We start from the raw sequence: 26980 nt of genomic DNA on the forward strand, positions 1-26980 counted from the left end.
GAATATATTTCAATGAAACTTTTTTCTGAAGCAGAGCTCATAGGTTCCTACAAAAAAGTATTAGGCAACTTTTTTGTAGGGCGTCAAACAAAATTACCAAAAATGAAAAAGTAATTTTTAAGAATAATCGACAGGGGGGTAGGGTAGGTGCCTAAATTTTTCGGCGAAACAAAATTTTTTCAAGTCGTTCTACAAAAATTATTTTTGGTTGCGAAGGTCAATTACAATCATTTTTGGTGAATACACATACCCCCGAAATCCTACGTACTTTCGAGAAAAAAATTCTTTACCAAAAAGTATACTGTGTGGCCGGAAATCTTTTTATAACTTTTTAACGAAGCTTCAATCAACAAATTAGTATCCTTGAATTTCGTCTTATTTTGGCCTCTAAAATCTCCCATTCAAATTTTTCCCAGGGGTGAATAAGAGAAATAAAAATATACAAAACGTGAATTAATTTTTCCAACATTTTCAAACTTCCAAAATCTGAAACAAATTATATAGTATACCAACGACGTAACGATACTCTAAATTCTCCTCAAGAACGGCTACAAAATTACGAATTACTACAGAAACTAATATTTTTCAAAGTACAATTTCTTAGATCGTGTACCAGTAAGAAAAATAAAAATACAAAGCGTTAAGTCGGATCGTCCCGGCGTCCTCGAAAGAGATCGAGCCCACGGGTGTCGGCCCATTAAAACGATCTCGGATACGACAGAAAATCGGAAACTCGTTCGGTTTCCTTCGTGCGGCTCGTTCGGTAGATTCTCGCGTGGCAAAAAACACGAAGTTCGCGTGGCACGAAGGCGTCGTCCCCGGCGATTCCTGTCTCGGTTATCTCCGACTATTAGCACTCGGCTCTATGCAAATTCAGCAGCAAGCTGTAGCGGTGCTGTTCGAGCGGACCCCATAAATTCCGGCGGACACGAATGATCTCGCCTCTCCTCGTTGTGGTATTTGTGGCTCCGGTCGTTTGACGACACACGTTCGCGCGCGCCGCCGCGATTGCCAACGTATACGGAAGGTATTCGCTTACGTACGCCTTACTTACCTCGATCCGCGGCCACATACGACCGACAGACCCACGCACACGCGAACGCACACGCGTGTTTCATAGGCTGGTGGCGCGGGCGCCCGTATCACGGCTACGAGCGTTTTAGCGCTCTTCGGTTCCGAGCGACCGAGCAGACCACCTGCCACCTCTTGTACGTGTGCCACGGCGTAGTCGGCCACAGGGTATTTAGTATTCGAGTGGCATCGGGCCCGCAATTCTTCCCACGGCTATTTGGAATCCACTGTGTATACTCTTTCGGTATTCAGCGACGCCGCGACGACTCGACACGCAATGCCTCGTCGCCACGGTCGCGCCGGACACGCGAAAAGGGCCACGGATCGTCACGTAACTCGCTATTCAACGCGTGGGTCCGTCCACGTTTGCGTTTGTTTGAACGATTCGAATCTTGGCCAAGACTCGCCGATTACCGTTAAAACGATCGCGCGGAGTCCTTTTCTTATGCATACGAGCGCGATTGTCTCGCGGTTTGATATTGTACGAGGCTGCAGGTTTTCGATAGCGCGGCCTGTTCAATGCCACGTGCTCGTTAATATGCGCGCGGCGTTTCGATGGCAGAAGACTCCGCCGGGACGGAATAAAGGGACCAATTCAATGACATATTCATTAATATGTTCCCGGTGTATGAACGATTGAAGTCTCCGATCATGCTGGGGAGTGGACAATCGAGTGAATTACTGATTCCCTGGCGTGGGATCTTTCTTATGCACATGAGTATTTCTGTACCGCGGTTTTGAATTGTATACGACGGTATTCTCGCTGCGGGTGTAGCTTCTCGATAATAGACACTGGTGATTTTATTATGTTTGGTGTTGTTTGAATTGTTAAAATCTAGACCAAGAGTTGCTTGGTCGATTCTAATACCCATCCTCTGCATATAGGTAAAATTATTCTGAGGTTTGACATTGTATGAAATAGTTGTTCCATAGATACTGATGATATTATTATGTTTGGTGTTGTTGCAATGGTTAAAATCTAGACCAAGATTTGCTTGGTCGATTCGAATACCTTTCCTGTGTGTATGAGTAAAATTATTCTGAAATAGTTGTTTGATGTTTTATCGTGTCTATGATCACCGTTTTTTTAGGAGTATCTGTATCCGTCTAGTGTTTCCCCCCAGTTAATCGCGTGGGATCTTTCTCATGCACACGAGTATTTATGTCGGTTGGAACTGTATACGACGGTATTATCGCTATGGGTGTAGCTTTTCGATAATCGACACTGATGATATTATGTTTGAATGGTTAAAATCTAGACCAAGAGTTGCTCGATCAATTCGAATACCTTTCCTGTGTGTATGAGTAAAATTATTCTGAGGTTTGACGTTGTATGAAATAGTTATTTGATATTTTATCGTTATGATCACTGTTTTTTAGGTATATCTGTACCCGTCTAGTGTTAATCAAGAATCAGTCAATCCTTCAGGATTTTTATGAACCGTCCGCACCAGCGTGTTTATTTCCTTTCACGGTTCGAATCGTTCGTTCTTCGAATTATCCTGGCATGCACGTATTCAACAGCGCTGTCTTCCCTAGCGGGACAACCGTGTGTGAAATTGGCTCGTGAATTATGTGTAATTTGTCACACTAGCCTGCCGGCGGCGCCGGACCGCGACTTCGCGGTTATAGCAATAGCTGCGCCCAACGTAAACGATCCTGCGTACATGTCGCTCGACGTGAAACTGACTCTTCGACTGTGGCTGGTGTTGTGCAATTATCCTAAGGGTGCGTTCCCACGCGTGTAACGCGCGACGGACGCGCGCGTTTCGAGCGGGATCGAGCGAACTTTATTCGCGATCAACGTATACAAATCGTAGACTCGTTCGTAAACTACCTCTCGCCGGCGGTTTAAAGAATCCATTAACGGATTCTAATTTACAGAATACATTTACAAACGTAATGTAAATGGAAGTTACTTCATCAACGGGTCGAAAATTTCTTTTTGTTCCTCGCGAATAACGTTCGTCTAACTCTGGTTTCGAGTCAGTGGTTTCCGTTGTCACGGCAAAAGGAACACCGTGAAAACAAAGAAATGTCAGTGGATGAATTATTTGTCTGGTTGGATCGTGGTTTCTTACAGCGGAACAAGAAGAGAAAATGCAGACTTGGTTTGCATTTTCGTTTATTGCGCCCTAATTGTGGTAGAGTAATGCGATATAGCTTATGCTCTAACGAGAACGAGCTGTATGCCTATTTAAGTCGGTCCAGTGGCTCTAAAGTTTATGGTGTACATATGTCTAAATTAATTTGTATAATTCACAATATATTCTCGAATAATTACTCGGCTCTGTCCGCATTCTACCCACTGATGGTGGAACGTTTCTCTCACGCTGGGACTGATTTTTCTCCCTCCGTACAATATTCTTAAGACGTTGAAAAATTACAGCTTTTAATGGAGCAACGGATCTCACGTGAAAACAGAGGTTCGTCGTGACCGGAACGATAGCTCGCGGAGCACATGCGAAATGCTCGTCACGCGTTGCTGGCAGCATTGGAACGAATTTGTACTTGTCGCGGGAATTAATCCACCCATGTTGGGAAACAAATCAACGCTTGTATCTCCGCGAACCGTATAAATTGTTCGTTTTCGAAATGTCGCAGACTCGTTTTTTGACCGAATTTAGCATTGGAATGCGAACAAGAAACAACGTAGCATGTAGATCCTTATTAAAATTAATAGGGAGACCCTATTTCTTCTAATGCTGAATATTCTATGCTCTTTCAGCTGCCAGGTCACATTTATATTCTTCACGCGTCTTAATACATCTAAGCTCACTGTTTCTAATTCCATGAATGTTTGGAGATATTTGTAACCTCTCCGATCATCTACATGTACGTTTTCAATGTGACTCAGGACCCAGGAAACGTCAAAAAATTCTTAACAATTATTTTACAAACAATAGATAAAAAAGTTTATTTAATTTTCCTCATTTTATGTGAAAAATAAAGAATGAAATTTATTCGTTTTCCAGAAATATCCACTTTAAAAATTCACTGTGTACGCGTGCAACAGAGTACGGACTTGGATTTCATCGAAAGTAGAGACAGACAGCGGAAACAGTCAATGGACAGACATATGCACCAGACTCGTATTCAAATTTTTAAATTCAACTATCTCAAAAACGTTGCCCCGAACGAACAAATTTTATCCTTCATTTGCGACCCGTGACACCGTGTGCATACGAATGTTAGTTTAGCCAGAAACTCGAAATCAAGTATCGTATTCTAGATTTTACGGTGTGTCGATCGTCCCCAGTCGCTGTTACCAGCGACGTCGGTGCCCGATAGTTGTTCCAGCCAACAGTACTTCGCCAATTCAAGTTACTTTTGCGCAAAGAATGGCTTCCTTGCGTGTCGTATCACGAACAACGTCCCACACCGTGGCGAGTTCCAATGTTTTTACGGCACGGCCCTAACGGTACACGCATTCGTCCTAAAGACACTCTCCAACGCCACGGCGGTTACGTACATACGTATTCGTAGGACTCGAACGGTTTGAAAGCAATCTCTTCGACACTAATGTCACTTCGCTGGTTCGCAACGTCAAGTAATAATGGTGCCCGCTAGTTTCGAATAGGTTGCACTTAGTGGAGGACGAATCTTCCTCGTCAAAGGATGAAAGGGTGGTACACGGACTATTTCACGCAACAACTACGGTCGAACGACGCGTACAGGAATGTTGATATCGCTCATTAAGGGCCACAGGGCGCCCTCTCGCGGGCTGCCCTTTCGTTTTATATGGAAATCGTTGTTATGCATCCTGGGCGTTCTGCACGTGCGGCATTATGGTGTTGCAGCGATGCGGCCGGCTGGTATGCGGCTAGGCCCCGTTATCCGTTCGATGGTGAATAACCCGACGTAACGTGGCGAGTGACAGTAAATAACCGGACAATCAGATCGTGAAATCATTTCCTCGATCTTTCGTTAACGCTTCTGTGATTTCGCCCGTGAACTTTCGTTCTGTACAATTTCAGCCACGGAATGCATTTTTCCCGAAACGATATCTCGCGCGGTACGTACCGAATCCCCCGAGCAATTTGTTATTTCGCGCGAGTCGTTGTTGCAAAGTGAATTAACATTCCGCGGTGAAATCGCGGTATACATCTCGAACGATTGAACGCCACCATAAACGCATGACTCGAATATGCCGGCCAAAAGAATCCTTCGTTGTGTAACTTGGACGCCAACTGCACGTCGAGCGATGTAACTTTTTAAAAGTTTAATTAATATACAAAGAATTAACAGGAATCGAGTTTTTGGGGTATATTTTCACGGTGACGCGATTTGGAAATTTGTAATTTAGAGAACACATAGTTCGTGCGCGAATTTAATAATGAGTTCCAGGGGTTTGGAATTTGGAAAAGGGTTATGGAATTTGGAAAATTTTAATTACGTTTTTTGTAGCAGTGCTGGTTCACTCGTCTGCATGGAACAATTGTCCTAGTCCTCGAAATATTCAAAATTGGCTTGTTAGTTGTGAAACAATGTTTTAGATTCTAGCTAACAGCTAATAATTCAACTTTAATACTCTGAAGCAAGGGTCGATATCCCTTGGGTCATTTGTAGCCCGCGAGGTATTGTCAAAAGTCCGCCAATCATATTTTACAATAGCTATGTGTACCAGAAAATTGGAAATGTTTTCGAAGAATTAGCTACTATTCGTAGTTTAAATACGATCGTAAGTAAAAATATTCTTGAATGTTTGAGCAACAGTCTTGTTCGTTTTTATTTATTCTTCTCTTGAAGCATCTAGAATCGAAAGTTTACAATTTCTGTGTAATGCATTCTTATTTACTATTAATACTACATTTCTTGTATGGTAGTCCTTCAACAATGGCCACCTATTAGCATTCCTTTTTCGATAAAATGGTACAGCATAAGTATACATTAAGAATCTCACTTTCTGGTGGCAAATGTTTCAGGGAATGGATTGTATTTCCTTAATCTGTGGTTATGATTTCTCATATTCACGATGCTTTTTACTGCAAGCGAGTTCCTGTGGTTCTTCAGGCGTGTATAATATTGCTCGCTGTAGTAGGTAATTCCTTCCTTCATTGTTAGCATTCTTAGATTGTGGTGAACGATATCGTTTGGAACGTATCGAAAAGCATTACGGACTGAGTGTTTTTGATCGAAGCATCTGTACAATTTAAATATCCGAGCTGCTGGCTAAATCCCTGAATCGAAGTAACTTTATAAATAAACACTCTACGTTCTACTGGAATTTCAGCTGGGAATGTTTATGAAATTTTATTCACTTTCGTTTAATCTGGATGATTGAAGTTATCTTTTTTACATCCACTACCGAAAAATATTAAATTAGAATACAACCGGAATATAAACACTAAATATAAATTTAAATGCATTTCGTTCTAAAATGATTCGTTTTAAAATCTCTAAATCGAAGTAACTTTATAAATAAACACTCTACTTTCTACTGGAATTTCAGCTGGGAATATTTATGAAATTTTATTCACTTTCGTTTAATCTGGATAAATGAAGTTACCTTTCTTACATCCACTATCAAAAAATATTAAATTAGAATACAACCGGAATACAAACACCGAGTATGGATTTAAATGTATTTCGTTTTAAAATGATAAAATACTTAAATTTCGTTCGAAGCTTTTCGACGTCGAAAAATTGTATCGAAACTCCTAGAAAGCGTGCATTTAAACAGTTTACGCTCACACAGGATTTGCGGGAATGTTCCATAGAAAATTGAACGTACGAAAAACATTCGTTCGAAGCTGTCTCCGCTGTTGTTCTACACGCTATTTCTCTCTCGCGGTATCCGTTTCTATCTCCGCGATTTCCTATAAATTTCACCGGTTCCCGAATCCGAGTATCGCCGGAATCGTCAGTGGCAGCACGGCTTAAGCTCGTAATCCTCTTTGATCAGCAGTTAGAAATTAGCGGCTAAAAGCTGAAACCGCGCCAAGGTGAATCGCGGAATATTTTATGAACGTGAACCGCGGCCAGAGATTAAGATCATCGGTTTCAGTTGTCCGAATAACGATTATAAACTACGCTAACGTGGATTTCCACCGATTTGACGCGATTCCATTAAATCGGGATATTAATTTCGCGTACGAGGAACGTCGCGTTTCAACGGGATCATCGGTTGTTCGAAACGTTTAATAAACAATTTCTCACTCTGGCGGGCGCCTCGATATCTTTCTCCACCCTCAACTCGTCGAAATCCCGTAATACCCCAAGTATGCGCGACAAACTTTAAATCTCTCGGACCCAGGGCCGGCAACTTCGTATCGGACAGGTCCGTCGCTCGACTTCCATCGAGACGAAAGTTCCACCGGAAGAGGGGGGGGGGCCAACGTCGCTTCCTGGGGGCGACTACTTATCCACCTATATCGTTATAAAGTTCTCCGCGATACCGTCACGATTTTCTTTATTGGCGACGAAGATGCTTCGGCACGGGCCCTCCACGCGCGCCCCTTTATACGGGAGCTACTCGATTCCGCGTTTAAATAAAGGGCAAACGATAAGAGTGAAAAATGACTCGCTGGCAACCTCGAGCGCTTCGAGTGGATATACATATCTGAGCAACTGTGCCTCGAAACACTGCACAGAGCCTTTCCTTTGTCTCTTTTGTCGGGGGCTGCACGCGTTAGTGAAAAGAATCAGTCACGGCGAAGGCGGGATGGATTAACTTAGTTATATTACTGTTTGAGTGACTTGCTACTCGTATAGGTGTTCAAATGCTACGGAAAAACTCGAATATTCGAGTATTTTAACACGTTACCGACGGGAAACGAGTATTCTCGTTTTACAGATAACATAAGAAAAAAAATTCTAATATTATCCATATATAACTCTTGAAAATTTTAATGAAACATATTAATTACAAAAATATTTATCATATTTTTATGTTCCGCATTTTTCCGTACACACTTCAGCAGTGTGTTTTACAAGTAAAACTAAGACTAAAATGTCATATAACAAAAAATCCATAAATGCTTTGTTAAGAAGTTATAACAAAAATATGAACTGTGAGACTCGATTGAGATTCAGGACATTAAAATAAGAAAAAAAATTGTGAGAATAATTGTCGCAATAAACTTGAACGATAGTTCAAAATTTGATGACAACAAAAAGTTATCATCGAAGAAAGAATACTTCAGCACCCAAGATAAATAATAGAAACTCTGATAAAGAAATGTTTAAGTTATCCACATAATCCTACGTTAAAAATATTTTTTCGTGCCTCAACTAGCAGTTGCTCTCTTTAAACAAAATTTTAGTAAATAAAAAAACCATTACATTTCATATTTTTGTCATAATTTCTTAACAAGGCATTTATGAATTTTTTGTTATATAACACTTTAGTTTTATTTTTATTTGTAGAACACACTGCTGAAATGTATACGGAAAAATGTGCAAGACCTTGTATGTCATAAAAATCACCCGTCGTATAGGAAAGTTTTAATAAAAATGCCTCGTCGCCTAACGTGTTAATAGTGCGATATAATAAAATTTGGAATTTTTGTACTGACGATGTCTACATATTTTTTTTTTTAACATGCAACCACCTATATAAACCATTTTATTTTTGATACAACGATGTCCATTCTGACAATTTGGCGAATTTCTATAAATTGAAAAATTCAGTATTTCGATTTTGTTGGAGTGAATAAAATTGGCTACTGGTGTGTCATCGACGATAGTGGGCGATATGGATCTATGCAGCTTTCGCTGTCCCTGTGCTTATGCGAGCGCCGATATCGTAATACAGATTGTTTAGGTTATTCGCTGGAAGATGTGCCTGTGTACAGTGTACGTAACGATATGTATCAGATCATGTTTTATTCAGAGCAACAGAGGAATACTTCGAAAGCATTTCCGTCTAAAGTTTTCGTCAGTCTTAACCATAACTTCGTAAAGTAACTGGGAAATTGATAAATCTGTTGCAATGTAAGATCAGTTTAAAGAATTCAAGAGACTCAACATATAATAAAACGAAATATAAAACCTGACGAATTGATTGAATTTAAGTTCACAATACTTTCGTCAATTCTTTTTCATAGAAAATTTTGTTCTCAATTTTTAGCAATTGTATTTTAAACAGGCATGATTAAAATGGTCCTTTTCGTAATTATTCGTCTCTTCTGACTAATATTGTCAGCGTCACAGTCGTCGTATATTCCTAAACGAAAGGTAAATCGTTCAAACAAAATGTACCTTCGAGAGAATAGGTGTTCCATTACCAGGGATCAAAGATTAATGCAAACCACTCAGCGCCAAAAATCCACTTTAGCGAGCGCGGAAATGAAACTAACGAAGTTACAATACAGGAAACAAAAGTAACCGTGCGACGATAAAGGAAACGAAAGCAACAAAGAGAACGAAAAATCATACCGTTTCCACGTCACGTGATACCTAAAATATGCAGGATCTGTCTGAAATCGTGACGCAACCGCAAAAGAGTTGATCCTTCGTATTGAAATAAAATCGAACATGTAGAATAACATTTTCTGCGCAAAAAAAATAATCAATTTTATATTAGATATTATATCGTCTCGTTACAAAGCAAATTGGTGAAATTCAGTATTTTTTAAATATTATTCTACACATTTTCGACTTATCTCTGCACCAGGGATCGGTCCTTTTAAGGTTGCATCACGATTTCGACCGAACACTGTATTATTCGCGGACTAATTACCGCGATGTCCACCACTGACAAGCGCTAATTGTAAGTGGTCCTTGGAAGACAACGAACAGAGACGGTTTGTAAACGAATAAGGAACGGTAAGCAGACGGTTAGGTCGCTCGTAAGACGATCCTATCATTCAGTAACGGGGTTCGGGTACGGAAATTTCATGATCGTGACGCTCGCGCTGTGTCGTCATTGTCTCATTGTCGATCATGATTCATGGTACATAGAAAACACTGTTGCTGGACTCGTCTTATGAGAAACAAGTATTCGACGCACAGTACTTTCATGAAGGTAGCTGTATTGCTAATGAAACGGTGCAACGAACTTTTATTCCCGTGTCACGAGAGTTTCGTCTCGAATTTTGATACTTTCCTTGTTAGCTCGATTTATTTGATTTTGAAAAAGTTTGAAACTAATCGCACATTTCTTTGATATATTCTGAGGTTGACACTATACATATTGGATTTTGGACAAGATCATGTCTACTGAGGAAATGTTCTGTATAAATACGAGAAAATAGAATGTGGACTATTAAGAGTCAGTGTAGAATTTTAGGACCAACTGTCTGGGCGGCCATGTTGGTCAGAAATGTTAACATCTATTTGATTTATCACTTTGTTCATAAAAAGTTGTTCATCGACTCTGTGCCTCTCCTCCACTACTAAGTAAGTGTGCCAAGTAAAGAAAGGCTCTGTATGAATACGAGAAAACAGAATGTGGACCTTTAAGTCCTAATGTAGCATTCTAGGATCAACGACCTGGGTGGTCATGTTGGTCCAAAACGTTAACAGCATCTGATTTGTTGCGTTACATCGATAATAGATACACAACATCGGTCGAAACAGCGTCGTCGCGATGGCGGACCACTGACACAGGAAGCTCGCGTCAGGAAGTCATTAGAGCGTAGCGATGTCAGTGTCATCCGCGACCGAGATCACGATTGGCCGATCTTCGACGGCTCCGTCCACTTTTCCACTCGTTTCTTGCTCTCTTTCTTTCTTATGTTTTTTCCCCTTCCCTCTCTGTCTCACGCTTGAAAATACCACGGAGGCAAGCACGCTTGACACGACCGATTTTACGGTGCACGCTCAATGTGACGCAATTAGCTTTAAGATCATGCGCGTCTGATTCTCATCGGTTGCCAGCCTATCGAGACAGAAATCAAAGAGAGGGTAAGAGAGGTGTTGCTGAAAGAAGGAGAAAAAAAAAGTACTTTGTAAACGTCAAGCTGTCACGGGCAGGTATACCTGCACGTCAGCTCGATAACTCGAGAAGTTTGCGGTAAATGATCGCCAAGGTACCTCGAATATTTTGCATGTTTGTTCCCCGACTTCCACTCTTCGCTCCTCTAACCACGGTCGCCGCGATATTTCTTCGCTCACTTTTTGTCGGCGGTCATCATCCTCGCGTGCGTGCTTCAAAACTTCATTTTCGCGATGATTCTTGCATGGGCGACGACCACGAGACGGCGTGTTTTTGTTAATTAGAAAGCGTGACCGTGTCGTCGTATGTTTTCGAGTTCTTCATTTACGTTGCAATTATACCACTCGACGGGGAAATCCGCGATTTTCAGGCGTTAAATATTTAAATGCGTCTCGACAAGTTTTTCAGACACAAAGGGCGGGATTCAAAGAAAATCGAGTTTTAAACGATTCGAAATAATTTATTTCGTGGTTGCAAATCATTTGTTATTATACGATTTTGTTTTTACGCGCGGATGACGGTGCAATTTATCTTATTCCTCGTCGATTTGGATAACAACGCGAGTTATTTTTCGACGGTCAAAGAATACGAACGAGGGTAAATTGACGCAAAACAATGCCGACGAGTTCGAATTCTTTTCAGTTTGCACGCGTTGGCTTTGAAACGCGCAAATACCGGCCGGGGAAACGAACAAAACGGGCGGCTTGATCGTTTGTTGATCCGTTTTCCGCGATGTTTTCGTAACCGTGACCCGTGCGTTTCTCCAACTTGGAAAATTTATGTACTTCGAGAAAGTGAACGCAACTTTTTGAATAATTCCATCCCTCATAAAATGCGGAATCCTCGGCCACGTTTCAAGGGAGGGAACCCACGGGGGCGGGAACCGCGGAAATTGGTTTTCATTGTTGCAAAAGTGTACCGTTCCCTTTTCAGCGATTGTTTAAATTCAATTCCGAACTCACTCGCGTCGAAGGCGGCAGCTTTCAACGGACAGAGGTATTACGTATTTCAAGACACGGAAAAACTTTGTTAACCCGTCCTGGCGAGGAACCACAAATATCGTAATAAATACAACGTCGATTCTGATGATATATTTTATTTCCCTTTCTATAACTTTTGTCTCTAGCCTTTATATATCATAGAATGTTTATTTTATTTTTCTATTTTTTTTTCTTTTTTAATAACATCGAAATCTGAGAACATTTAAGTAACAGCATGAAAATAGAATGGAGTACAGAATGAAATACTGACAAGACATGAAAAATGCCACGCGTTAACAGATTACTTCTAGCAACGACCACCTATGGGAATCTCAGCCTAATGTATTAAGTCAGACTGTTTCGAATCGAAATAGGCCACATAAAATTCACACGCGAACACCTACTCAAGAGTACCACTGCATTCAATTGTCTCACGAGCAATCAAAAGTTAATCATTGGACGCATAATCCTCGCCTATGGAAACGTGGAAACGCTTCGTCTGCATCAAATACCCAACAGTTTAAAAGTTGTATTTACTGGAGAAGAAAACTATTTAACGACAATCGTTTAATTAACCCCTTAACGTACGATTTAATTCCAAATAATTTTTCAAACGTATACTATTTAATTTTGTTTAAATTTATTCGTACAAGGAATGGTCGCAAAAAAGAATAGATTTGTTTTAGGAATACCTCGTGAATGTAAAAATGTGTTAATTTTAATATATAAGTCTTGATAACGAGTAGCTTCATGATTGTGAAACGTGATATCAAGAACTTGTCACGAGTCAGACTTGTATGGCAAAGGATTAATAATAACCAGCTAGTGACTCAGATTCTAAGTGTGACTTTAAATTCCAAAAAAAAGAATGACGTTTTTATATTTGTCGCTAGAAATGCAGTATCGATACTTTTTATTAGTATTTTACTACCTGCAAGTAACGGTGACTAAAACGCTTATCCTACTTATTAATAGACACTGATACCATATTAGCTAGACAACGTAAGTCTTAGACCTGACCAAACTTAATGAGCTGAGTGGTTGATGACATAGTGACCGATAGAATATCACGTACGTATGACGTATGAAAGAATGCCACGTATGTGTGGCAACGCCCAATAACTGCATACGTGACAGTGGTCGTCCAAGTGTTAATAATTAACACCTTCTCGACTAACGGTAGCTCTCTTCCTTCCATTACCTATTCAAGGTTAGGTTAATAATAGCATATAGCTGTACTTCGCCTGTATCTAATATAGTATAGCTATGTTTATAATCTGCTCTATTCGCTCGATTTTAATTGCTTAATACTCATCAGTTTGGTGCAACAAGTACGTGTTATTATTATTACTATAACAATCTATAACAAATTCATCCAAATCCTTGCCCACTATTTCTAAGTCCTGCACATTCCTCGTATCTTGCATTTCAATACTTATTCCTTGCTTTATCCGTGCACTTTATTTTCTTGTGCATTGTTTCTTGCACCAAGCGACTGTTTATTTTACCACGTGCAACGCTAGAAGCATTCCGCGATAAAAGCGTTACGTAAAAAGAAAATTTCAATTTCATGATATTACGTGGCCCCGGGATTCGTTCCTTCCGATAACAGACGCTCTTATAATCGACATTTTGATTAATCGACGTTTTACTGCATTGTCGTACCGTAGCGAACAGGTGAACGCACCGGAACAGTAACGGATAATCGAAAGAGACCTAACAGAATAAAGCCGTTTTTCTATAGATGCGGCAACTCATTTACCATGTAATTAATGCTCACGAGTCGGCCAGCCACGAACGCATAGTTTATATTAATTACACCCCGGAAGATTCAATTAGTGCATTTCTCATTACACTTACTTATACCAGTATCCATTATTCATGAGGAACCAGCGCGCCGGAGTTGCCTGACAATGCACGTGATCGTTACAGCATATTGTTTCAGCTAGATTTTCGTACATGGAATTTGATAAAAATGTATCTGGAGCACACTCGACGTAAGACTTGGTTCGTTAATGAAAATCCTTTTCGTGCTACGTTGTTAATGCTGCCGGAAATTTTTGAGCTCGTTATTTCGAGTAATCATTGCAATCGTTGTAATTCTTGCAATCGTTGCAATCATTAAATTATTCAACAATGAACGCGTTTCATCCTTCTTGTCGGAACGCAATTAAATTCCCTTCCAAATAACAATGATATTATATTAAATCGTTATATTATGGTGATTTCGTATCATTTTATCGTAGTCAGGAAACTAGGTTCAGTAATTTTCCACGACTCTTCGGATTTGGTATACGATGCAATCGTCTTTAAATAAAAAAAAAAATAAGAGAATCCACATGTACATTATTATCCAGATTTTTGAAGGTTACTTTCAACGTTATATTTATTGAAACAACTAGAAAACCAAACGTACGCGTACGTGTCAGCGTGTCTGACGAATTTAACGATACGTGTGAGCTTTACTTTACACGTACATACGTTCTATAATTAATTGTTCACACTGTAGCTCCTGGACATTCTCCATACAGCTTGAATAACGTAGTTAATGTTGAAATTTTCACTCTAGCTTTCTGCATATTTTTCACTTTCTCGTTCAAATAGATATTATCGCCTCAACAATACGTAGGCATTAAACGTTTCGCGAACACTACTAATTACGTTTTACGATTACATTGATTGAGATTAACAACATTGTTTGTATATAATGCTGGAATATATTCGGTCGAAACGTCTAATTAAATTTTTGTTAAAGCACAGCGTTCTTTTTTGAAGTTGAAGTGAAATCAGAGATATTATTCTTTCTCTGATATTCGAGACGAAAGGTTCTCATGTTAAATTTCTGTTAATAAAGGTATCTTTTAAAGTAGATGTTCGTTCTATGTTAATTATTAAAACATCGTCCGTGGAAAAAAAATATAGAGGTATAAGCACTCGGTAACAGAATAAAGAAGGATTCTAAAAATAATGTGAGGTCGTAATTCCATATCTCTTTATGGAAAGTTATCTTTTAATGTAGATTCAGTTTTGCCTCTTTAATCCCGCTCGTTTCACGTTTTGTTCTGTTAATCTCCGTTCCCCAGGGATTTATAAACCACCGAAGATAACCGTGTAAACGACAGAAGATCCAGATTGATTCTGTGTAATGGACATTCTTGTAAATATCGTTAATTTATTTTACGGTTACCAACAAACCGATTGATTCGATTAGTCGTACCTACGCGAATTGAAAGAAAAAGATGAAGTTTTGTTCTTAAATGGAGACGATATATTTCCCCAGTCGCGATCTATAATTTCAAAGACGTTTATGTACTACGATTACTCAAGGTAGATCATTAAAGTTCATCCAGTGTACCAGGTAGAATGGAATTATTGTAATGTATCCTTATTTTACGGTCATTATCTTGATTCTTAACTATGCTGCGTGTGAACCGTCACTCTAACGTGTTATTTACGGCGCATTTAATTTTCCCAGATCACAATTCTAACGTTCATGCAACTTTATAGATAGAACCTCTGGTTCTGTTAACGGAAACCACCGTAACTTTTCAGCAAATTGTATTTTTAATCGATGGTAGTAACTAAACCAGTAAAACTTTCCGTTACAGTTTTACAGTTAGTCTACGGTTTAATCGAATTCGATTAAATTTACCTCGTATTTACTCTGTCAGGGAAAAGGGTACTACAGATTTTTACAATCTTCTATCTTCCACTGGCGTACATTATTGTTTCGTAATTCTAGCAAATATAATTATAATTGTTAAAGGTATTTGTTACACGCGTGTAAATGTTGAAAAATGTAACGATTTCAAATTCACAAATGCAAAGGTTTTAAAAAATATACTTTTAAATGAATATGGCAAAATAATAACATACATATAATATAAAAAAATTAATTGAGTAGGAAATGTACGTATGAGTTTATTTGATTTCGTTTCCTGTAGAACTGTTTTTATTTTTTATTAATATTTGTTACCGATTTGTGTACACGAATTTCATTAAATATTGCTCCGTTTTGATTCTCGGCAGTGTTCCGATCGATGTAAATTTTCAAATTGCCTGCCATTCGTGTACACTGCAAAAGCTCTCCCCTACAGGTTTTTATTAGCAAGGGATGAGTCTCTTGATATATAAAATAATTCAATTAAAATGCAAATCTGTATAAGCATAATACAAATAAAAAAATCGTTTCGACTGTAGGACTCGAGATTTCCTAAGTTCAAAATAATTATATTTATCCCGAATAGAAAGTTTATTTGAAATTATTTCGTCTAGCAAATTGTCCCTATTTTTTCGTTCGCGTTCGAAAAATAATATTCTTCGCGTTTTTCCTATCCGCTTCGAAACGTTTTCTTTTTATTTCTCTTTTTTGAGGGAATCATTGCTATCGTTGGACGAATCAGCAGCGACGTTTTAATATTGAGTGGCGGATACGCGGCGCGGCACAAGAATTCCCGTTGTCGTTTTTTCCCCGTTAAAAACTTCGTTCAAACGGGACGAGAGAGCGTAAAAATGGGCGACTGGCACGGTAAAACTTTAACACGTAATCCGAGCGACGCTCGTGGCCGAAATAGCTTAAAATTGTCTTCAATCCGACGCCTCGAAATGCGATGAAAGAGTAGGTCGAGGAGCGCTTGACAAATCCCTTGGCTGGCTCTCGATATTTTGCACCGACGTTTTGTAGAAAAATCAACCTCGCCGCGGGACGCGAACGCTGCTTCGTACTTTGCAAAAATTTAAATAAGATCGAAGGGAATCGAAGACAGATAGCGCGTAAAGCGATCGTGAATTTAAACGGTACAATTGAAAGCCTCGAACCGAAAGAATTATTGAACGAAAATACGTAGGGTTATCCCATAAGTAATGTTGTACTATCGCATAAAATTTTTAAACGTACGAAACGTTCTCTGGACGAGACGAAAGCGATTACGCGTGCAGTAAAGGCAACATAAATCGAAATTGGATAACAGTTCAAGTTCGAAACATGAATCTTTTATCTTCGATAGAAATTCGAAGGAAAAGAAGAGAAACTGAATACAAATAACCATAATTATTTGCAATACTTGTATTACAATTAATTCCGTATGTTGTAGTAACGATACATTTATTATTTCTGTTTAACGGTTTCAATAAACCGTAATTCAAAAATGTAAACAAATCGTCAAAAACTACCGAATGAAGAAGTGTGTTTAAATATAATTACGAAACTTTCTAAATGAAGAATGTTAATCATAGTGACATTTCCATTGGTTTTTTGAAGCGATAAATAATTAAAATGTGGAAGAATAACCGTTATGAATGACAGCATGTTCATAAACTTTTGTTCGAGCCGTTTTGTCGGGTTTAAATGGAGCATAGTTAAAGAATGAACTAAGCGATATTTTCATCCAAGCATCCATGGCAAAATACTTGTTATTACTATGTCACTATAATCTAGACATTGGCAGGTTTTCAAAAAAGAAGAGACAGCCTCCTGTATAGACAACAGATTGGTGTATTCCGTTGAATATTGTCGTTCAAAAACCAGTTTATACCAATATGGCTTAAATACAGTATCATCAGCTATTTTCACCGAAACCAATAAAGACATTCTCTTCAGTCTTTTTTAATTAATTACTCCAGGGGAACTAGCAGATTTATTTAAGTTGTAACATTACACGCATTTTCAAACTGAAACATGTTCGTACGCAGATATTTGTGTCAGTTAGCTGTCGACAAAGTTCAAAATTTATGCACCCTCGCCCTTTAGAAGCACCCTTGAGGATTCATACTTTCAGTGCATTACAAGTGAAAATTTATCGAATGTATTCAGCATTTTCTTTAAAGGGTCTGTGTATAAAAATCGAACAGGATCTCTATTCTCGATATTGATAATAATTGATATTAAATTTTTCGAATGAATGAACGTCTAATGAAAGCAACATTTTGTTGAAAGGAATTAAAATAAAGATCGAAACGTTACTGTTCAATAGTGTGTGATCGTCTTCGAAACTATCTAAACAGAATAATATATTTAACCAAAGACAAACATGAAAAATGTTCATTCTAGCGAAACTGACAAGCGAATTTTGAATTCGATGCGCGCTAGTATTTGAAGAAAAAAGCAGCTTTTCGACAATAACCGGTGCTCGAAAAGTCGAGCATTTTTTTCACAACGTACACAATCGATACACGGTATATTGCGATACAATCGACAAACACGGATTACGCTACGCCTCGCTATATAATCCACGAAATGGACGATTAATAACGATCGAATACGTGTATACGTTCGACAGGCAACATACGAACTAGTGAATTTTATCAAACGCGTTGCACGGTCGAATCGAGGATACACTAAGCATTCAGGAAAAATGTTCCTTCGGCTAGAAATCCATTTTATTTTTGTTTTCCTTTTTTTCGGATCAGTCGAAACAAATATAGCAATTTTTAATTACTCGAAAGCGCGGTTTATACTGCGTTAGCAAAATTGTGGAGGACTTTTCGATCAAAAATTACTTACATGATTCAAAGTACGAAATAAAAGTTGCTTATAAAGTAAAATATGACAAAGTGTTGCGGTATAATATATTAAAACAAAGTTCCTATGCGCTAATACGTAGTATATCGGGTAGAAACTAGTTCATAAAATTTTAATTAGTCATCGATGAAGGAAAAATGTTGACAAAATGCTGAGGCTATAAAATATTTAACGATGTTGTTTTATAATAAAAGCAATCAAGAACTTGTTACGACTACGTCAACGTTGGGGAGATAAATATTATGTTCGTTCATTTCACAGTCATAATTGAATAACCGTTATCCTTCTTCCTTATATTTATTTGGACAGTCACGGTGGCTAAAAATGTATTTTTCATAAATGAAATTCGGCAGCTGAAACAGTGGGATTACAATTCAAGTTTGATTGATATTACACGCTCAGTATTGCTCTTTTTCCTTTTCGAAAACTTGAAATTAAATATTATGCCGTATTTTATTATTTCGAATATTTATAATTTCATTTGTAGTTTAAAAATAAGTCGAAAAAAGGGAGTAATATTTTATCCGAGGTAATTTAATTTGAAGATTCGTGGGATACGCGTGCGATCGAATATGATGTGCCTGACGTGTCTGTCCATTAATCACTATTTCTACTTACGCTGATGTCCAACTCGTACTCTATCGCACGCATACAGTACGAGTATTCAAATTCGGTTTTTTCGAAAACAAGGTCTCGAACGGAAAATGTTATTCGTCCATTTCGATTTAATCTTGCACGTATCATCTGAATATACCCTGTATTGCTTTTTATCACAGAATTTCTAATTATACCTAAAACTTCGCACCAGAGATCAGATTCCTATGAACCTATTTAGCACATACTTTGTCTCAATCACTGGAGTTTCCAATGTCCCCAATACGTCACATTTCAGACTTCCAAATACGATCTAGTAAAAGCTATTATGATAGATTCATTTCTAGGCCTTCGAATCCAATTACACAGTCATTCAACTAAGTGCACATAAATATTCATTGAGTATCTATAAATATTAATAAAAAAACAATTCTAAACACAATTAACGCGTACTTTGTTGCGATCACTGGAATTTCCAACGACCCCAATATGTCACATTTCAGACTTCCAAATACTATTTGGTAAAAGCTATTATGATAGATTCATTTATAGGCCTTCGAATCCAATTAGACAGTTATTCAACTAAGTGCACGTGAGTATTCATATCTATAAGTATTAATAAAAAAAAAATGCATGAGATTTACTAAAATACAATTAACGTACTCTGTTGCGATCCATGAAATTTCCAACGACCCCAAAACGTCACGTTTCAGACTTCCTAATACTATCTGGTAAAAGCTATTATGATTCATTTATAGGCCTCTGAATCCAATTACACAGTCATTCAACTAAGTGCACATAAATATTCATTGAGTATCTATAAATATTAATAAAAAAAACAATTCTAAACACAATTAACGCGTACTTTGTTGCGATTACTGGAATTTCCAACGACCCCAATATGTCACATTTCAGACTTCCAAATACTATTTGGTAAAAGCTATTATGATAGATTCATTTATAGGCCTTCGAATCCAATTATACAGTCATTCAACTAAGTGCACATAAATATTCATTGAGTATCTATAAATATAAATAAAAAAACAATTCTAAACACAATTAACGCGTACTTTGTTGCGATCACTGGAATTTCCAACATCCCCAATACGTCGTGTTTGGGAGTTCCAAATATTATGTCGTTCGGGCCGTTGCTTTTCAGAATGGTTTATTGGCAACAGCCGTTGTCCCGAGCATAAACGCATAAAGGCTCAATCTTCCTCGTATGTATGCACAGATGAGCCGGACAATACGCAATTCTTCGTACGCGATTTCAATCCGTTCTACATTCTCTTCGACCTCGAAATTCCAACGACGGATACTTTCTTCACAATCGAACAAGCAAATAGCCGTCCACCGTCCGAATATCGTATCGAACCCGTTACGCTTCTCAGCCAGGCGACTCACGTGCTGCATAAAGCGGCGATGGCTGCCCCGTACAAACGACACACGTCTATTTTATCCATCGTCCTAGGCATTTAATCATTCCGCGGAACGCTTTTACACGCTTCACGGAATTCCCTTATTCGGCGGTGAACATACATATATGTACGATCCCCGGATACGTGGCACCGTTCAACGTCGACGTATCGGGAGAAAGACTGATCGCCGGTGGACTACAGTCTTCTGGGCCCCCGGTTGACGTTTCAGCTAGAATATCGCGTCGATCGGCTCCGCCAGCGTTCACGCGCGAATACGATAACGATTCAATCTTACCTGGGTTGCTGTCGGCGTTCGAACTGAACAGCACGCACAGGCCCGTCTCGTAGTTCACCGCCTGGCAGGAGTCGTTCGCCTGACAGATCTCCAGGCAGTCGGTGAGCATCAGAGTTCCTGGTATGGACTCCAGCATGTTCGTTGGCGCGGTGAACACGTAACCGGTCACCAGCTCGAAGCCCACCATTTCTGGGTCGCACTCGTCGGAACCGGCGGATGGCCCCGTGTAATCCGGCCCAGAAAGTCCCGACGGGACCGCGGACGAGGCTGGCTGGTCAGCCGCGTGCGTGGAATCCGCGGCTGCCACGCGACCGAGCCTCGCGATACCCTGCAGCAGCAGGAACGTCGCGATGAGCTTTCTCGTCATCATGCCGCTCCACCTGTCTCTGGACGTTTATCTGCAACGGGAAAATCGCTGGTGTCAATCGCCTGTTCACCCGGTCGTTCGTTAAATATTTATCTGTGCCCTGAGACGCGATCGTGATCGGGTGTCTTAAGAGGGATCCGGAGGATTTAAATTTCCAACTACTTTAATAGTGGTAATAAAGCTTGCTAAATCAGGTCCGGGGTTAGAGGAACGCAATTTTCTCTGGTATGTTAGAACCGAGTCTGGATTAGGATTACTGTATCAATTTACTGATCGAATTCGTTCGGTAGGTATATTCTAGAGACGCATAAGTGATCGAGTATCTTCCCAAGAGGGATTTAGTGAATGTAAATTTTGTAACCTTTGATGCCAGTGATTCGCTTAAATTATTTCTCCATTGAATCGTGTCTGGGTTAGCTAAACATTCTGTTAGCATAATATAATTTCCGATGTAGGTTAAGTTTAATGTATCAAGTGGCTAATCAAATCGATACATTATATATATGGTCTACCAATTTATTTCTTACATATTTTCACGGGGAAGAATTAGGTGATTTGAAGACTTTGATAGTAAAAATGTTCGGTTAGAATTTATAATAGAATACCATTTTTGTATTTGTATTGACTTTGAGAGTAAAAATATCCAGTTAGAATTTATAATAGACCTTATTTTTGTATTAAATCAAGTCTAAGTTAAATCGAATCTAAGTATAATACCTCAGGACTAAGTACACTTATTAATACTGTGTATCAGGTTTGGGTATACCGTGATAATTGGCCGACCGGATTCATTTATTAAGTATTTGTCTATTCAGAGACGAATAATCGTTGAAGTGCATTCACTGAATGCATTCTTAAGAGGGAATCATTCAGCTAGAGATTTCAATAGAATGCCATTCATGTATTAAATCAGGTCTGGGTTAGGTATGCTACAAGTGTTAGGGAGAATTAGATGTACTGTGCCAATTAATTGCCAGGATTAATTCGTTGGACGTTGTTCTGTTCACTATTCGACACCTTAAGTGTTAAACAAAGATAGGAAATTTGAGACTAGGATTTCGATGGTTGCAACCATTTATCTAAATATTCTCATAGAAAATCTATTAAAACAGATCAAGAATACAATTTCTAATAAATTAAATCAAATTTAGGACAGATATACTGTATTAATTGTCTGATGAAATTTATTAGAGACTGCTATATCTATTAATTTTTTTCGTACGAACCTGAATTTACTAAAATTCAGCTCAATGAATCTGAAACAAAATTATACTTTACGTTTTTGATTTGCTTTTATATATGATTTTCTTTACGATTGTATTATTTATTATAAAATATTTTATGCATTACACTAGACGATTTCCGTACGAAATAAATTTTCTGAATCATTATGGATATTGAACTGTGTATTTATCAACCATTTCCATAAATATTGTACCTCTTAAATTGTTGCACCATGTTTCACAATCACTTCGTATTTAAAGTTCGATGTAATAATAATTTGTATTTAATTTCGTTGGTAGCATATGCCGACGAATTTAATGTAATAAATTGTATATTATAATTATTATTTAAATTTAGAATCAACGTCCGAATTTTCGGATATTCGTGTATATCTGCGGACTTAGAATTATGGCAGGATTTAATTAGCTATCGTTCGATAAATTGGTAATCACTTTTAATGGGTATTAATCGATACTGTTCGTCGAGGACTTTGGTACCCTATTGATTTTGTGTTTCATTATAAATTAATGTATACTATTATTTCTTTATTATTGCCAAACAATGTTACGCTTAATAAGTGAAGAATCTATTGTTTTTATTTGTTTTTGACTAGAATTAAATGATTTTATAAACATACGTTGAGAAAACGTTTACACTGATTTTCATAATTGATATTTATATGAATTCATTATTCAGAGTGTTGGTTAGTTATTTTAAATGTCACAATACAACTATTGAACAATAATTTAGTACGACCATTAGGATAGAGTTTCATAATAAGATAGATTACATTATGGTTCAGTTTCATCTAAAATGTCAATTAATCCTAATAACATTTTCCTTGAAATAAAACAATAATTGAATATAATCGTTACAATAGATTTTTATTAACACGTCGAGTGACGATCGAAGTTTTCGTTCCGAGGTATTAAATTATTACGTCGAAGTTTCATATTCCAAATGACGTACATAGTATTTAAATGTTTACGAGCGTTAGGATTTATTTATAGTAAGAATTGTGAGAAAGTGGTGCATGTCGAATTGTCGGTCACCGGTGACCGACACGGCTTAAACGGAAAGACTAGCTCTGGACACCGGTGTCCGTCACTCAATCATAGATTCATTTATAGCTCTCCAAATCGAGTTATAAAGTCATTTTACTAAGTGTACATAAATATTCATTCAATATCTACAAAAACCATTTATACATATTTTCAAAATTTCAGTTCCTTCAAATATAACAATAATCAAATATTTAATCCACCCGTTAATATAAAATTGTCTATTGTCTAACGTATTCCATTATATAAAGGTTCAATGTCCCAAAAATATTAATAAAAAAAATATGTATCAGATTTATTAAAACAATTCAATCCTACATTCTAGCTTCGGAGCCAGCATAACCGAGCTAGCATAAATACGTGTCTTCCGGTGTGTGCACTGATCGTAAAATGAGAAACTCGAAGAATGCGTTTCACGCATCAAAGTTCACGAGAAAAAAGAAATTACAAAACAACCAAACGTAGAATAACTCGACTGAATAGAACCGGAGTTTCGAAACGCGTAGCCCCGAACATTTTTCCCGGCGACAGTTTCCGCTAGATCGCGCGAGACCTTAATCGATTCGAGTATTTCCTTCCTTCGATGCGCCTCGACCAAAGGTGGTAAAACAAAAAAAAAAAAAAAAACGCCAGCGTGCAAATATCGTCGCGTTTCGACGGCCTCTGTATTCCCGTCACGTTGTTTTCTAGCGCGCGTAACTAAATAACAACCTGCGTCGACACCGTGGGGCCGACTGTGTACGCGCGGCTCGATGAAGCGAACCGAAAGCTCAAGTACCGGAATTGTACAAATATCTGGGCGTCCCCGGCGGCGGGGCGTTGCGGTAAAATACAACGAACGGTCTCTGATTCCCGCAGCCCGTTCTGTTTTACCTAGACGCGCTAAAATAATTACACGATCCTCCGGAACACACTGGTGGCCGAACGTACCTGTCGATATCGAAATTGCAACGATGAAACCCAACAGGCGTTTCCCTTGGTTCGCGTTCTTTCCGTAGCAGACGTTCGCCACCACAAGAACGATTATCGATTTTTCCGAAAAATTCAGCGAGATCTCTCCGACAGCGTCGATCACCGCACAAGAACGGACCCGGTGTGCACCAACCACCGTGTGTACCCGCAGAGGTCGAGTTGATTTCGTTAATCGCACACGCGCAAACACTTCGGAAAATCGGCGACGATTTGCAATGATAATACGCCACCTCGCGAGCACCGCGCTACAGAGTATAACGACGTCGACCGGCTGACTCTTAGGCACTGGATACACCTGGCCGAGTCGCGGCGCACGTTTCTTCCTCGACCGATCGGCAGTAGGGGGAGGGGGCAGTGGGACCGCTGCCGACTAAAGAGGACAGAACGGTACGCATAATTCGATCGCAGGTACGACACCATTGAAAGCAACCTCTTTCTCCTTCCCACTCTCGCCCCCGTGGTCCGTTGGCTGTACCCCGAATTCTTCCCCCGTTTCGTACCCTTCCGTCGTTGTACACCTATCGAAATCACGACTCCCCCGCCGTTCAACGATACCCGATAGACCTGAATTTCGTTCACGTATAACCCAGCCGATTGGGTGAAACGCTCTCTATTCTTAGCCAGGAGCAACGGTTTCTCAGGCCCCTCCAACGCCTGACGTAACCTTGCCGCGGAACACCCACGAAATTTATTCCGCCACCGGGACACTGGCCCCGACCGCGGAGGCGCGAACACCGTGCGCTTAAACGGTCCGATTTATAGGGTCAAAGTACCTGTACGGCCGCCTACGTGCCTCGACACTTTGCTCTGGCACCGTTTCCCCAATATCAATCGACTGTTTTTAGGGTTTATATAACATAATTTCCATTTTTTATTCTTAGATTTTTAACTTTAAAATAGACAATTCGAAACCAGCCACAATTTGTCATAGAACTCATTTTTACAAGGTTAAAATTAAAAAATCTTATCAAGATATTTTCTTCGACGTTTGGTCTTGAGAATTAATTTTTTTAGCTTCCACAACAAATACCTTGAATTACCCACGAATACGATACTTTGTTTTCAGACAATTGGAAACCAGCCACAATTTGTCATAAAACTTATTTTTACAAGATTAAAATTAAAAGATTAAAATTAAAAAATCCTATCAAGATTTATTTTCTTTAACGTTTGGTCTTCAGAATTTATTTTTTTTAGCTTCCACACCAAATTCCCCTAATTGTCTACGAAAAAGATACTTTCTTTTCAGACAACTGGAAACTAGACACAATTTATTGTAAAACTTACATATTTTTATAAGGTTAAAATTAAAAAATCCTATCAAGTTTTATTTTCTTTGTGTTTCTATAGAGACAATCAGAAACTAGCATACCCACAACTTCTTATATAATTTATTATTTACAGTTTAAAATTCCGAAATCCTATCTAGATTTATTTTCTTTAACATCTAAAATCATTGAATATTGTAGTGAGTATTCGTACAAAGTTTGACCGAACAAAAATGTCAGACGTCACCTAATCTGTTGGGCCCCTAGCAACCACTTCTAATACATTATGCTTGCTATATTTAAAAATTGAACAAAAAATGTAGTATTTACCAGCATACTTTAGTTTATTGAACATAAACGTTACAACCTTACGTTTATGTCCACTTCGATGTGATTTATACGTAACAAGTTGTTTTGTTAAGTCAAAAAAATTAAGAAAAAATCTGGTGCCCGAGCAAGAAGAGCTATAAAGAATAATTTTATAGTTCCTCTAGTCAACATACTAATCAGGAGACATTAACACTTTTTGCATTAATAAGGAAGGATTAACCACTTCCCATATACGTGTCATATATAATATATACATCCTTATGCTATGCTTTTTTTTTTATTTAATATAACTTTTTTTTGTTACGAGTCAGATTATGCATCCAATAACATTCTCATTTTCTCATTCATTCCCACTTTCTTAGGTAAAGAATAATTTATAACGTAGAATATAAAAATTATATTCAAAATTCAAGAAAAATCACATGTTTTGCAGCATAAGGTGATGTGTGTAAAACGCTGATTATGTTAATATGCATCGTTAGGTACCTGAGGGGTTAAGATTCTTCGTGAGTGAACTACTTAATTCAGAAAACTTTCGTTCGTACCATTTTATTTACTGTCCTCGTTACGTACGTCAACAGTGCAACACGCATAGGCATAAAACAAACGAAATAAGAAATACGATTGCAAATTGCAGTTAAAATTGCTGTTAATAAAATCTAACCATGAAATGGTATCCATATTTAAAGATTAGAAAAAAATCAAGCAGCTCGATGATGCGAATATGCATCACTGTACAGTGTGGAATTAAATAAAAATAATAAGCCTATTATTAAATCCGTTTTCAAGAGGATGTAACATTAAATAAATGAAGTGGCTAATTTACCACATGTTTTCTACTCTCTCTTCCTTATGAATCAAAATGACTACTGTTTTTATTAAAAGTATATCGACGCAGTGCTATTTATTTCCGTTTCTTATTAAATTCTTTCTTCTAAGGCCATCAACATAGTTGTTATCTCAAAGGTCATCAACAGGTTACTATCATCATCTATCGCGT

At 38.4% G+C, this 26980-nt stretch overlaps 2 protein-coding genes across 2 annotated transcripts in view; one reads left to right on the plus strand and one right to left on the minus strand.

The window, feature by feature from the left end:
* The window catches only part of Neo (ZP and PAN domain-containing protein neyo), a 113172-nt gene extending 88366 nt beyond the window's left edge, over window positions 1-24806 (minus strand). The window contains exons 1-2 of the mRNA XM_076765698.1: window positions 24341-24806; window positions 20759-21156 (exon numbers count right to left, since the gene is read on the minus strand). Of these exons, the coding sequence (XP_076621813.1) occupies window positions 20759-21128 (370 nt within the window). The 5' untranslated portion in view covers window positions 21129-21156; window positions 24341-24806. The remainder of the gene's footprint in view (window positions 1-20758; window positions 21157-24340) is intronic.
* The window catches only part of Atg16 (Autophagy-related 16), a 478797-nt gene that overhangs the window by 380875 nt on the left and 70942 nt on the right, over window positions 1-26980 (plus strand). The window lies entirely within an intron of this gene.

This window comes from Colletes latitarsis, chromosome 5, assembly GCF_051014445.1.
Source record: "Colletes latitarsis isolate SP2378_abdomen chromosome 5, iyColLati1, whole genome shotgun sequence".
NCBI classification, from domain to species: domain Eukaryota; kingdom Metazoa; phylum Arthropoda; class Insecta; order Hymenoptera; family Colletidae; genus Colletes; species Colletes latitarsis.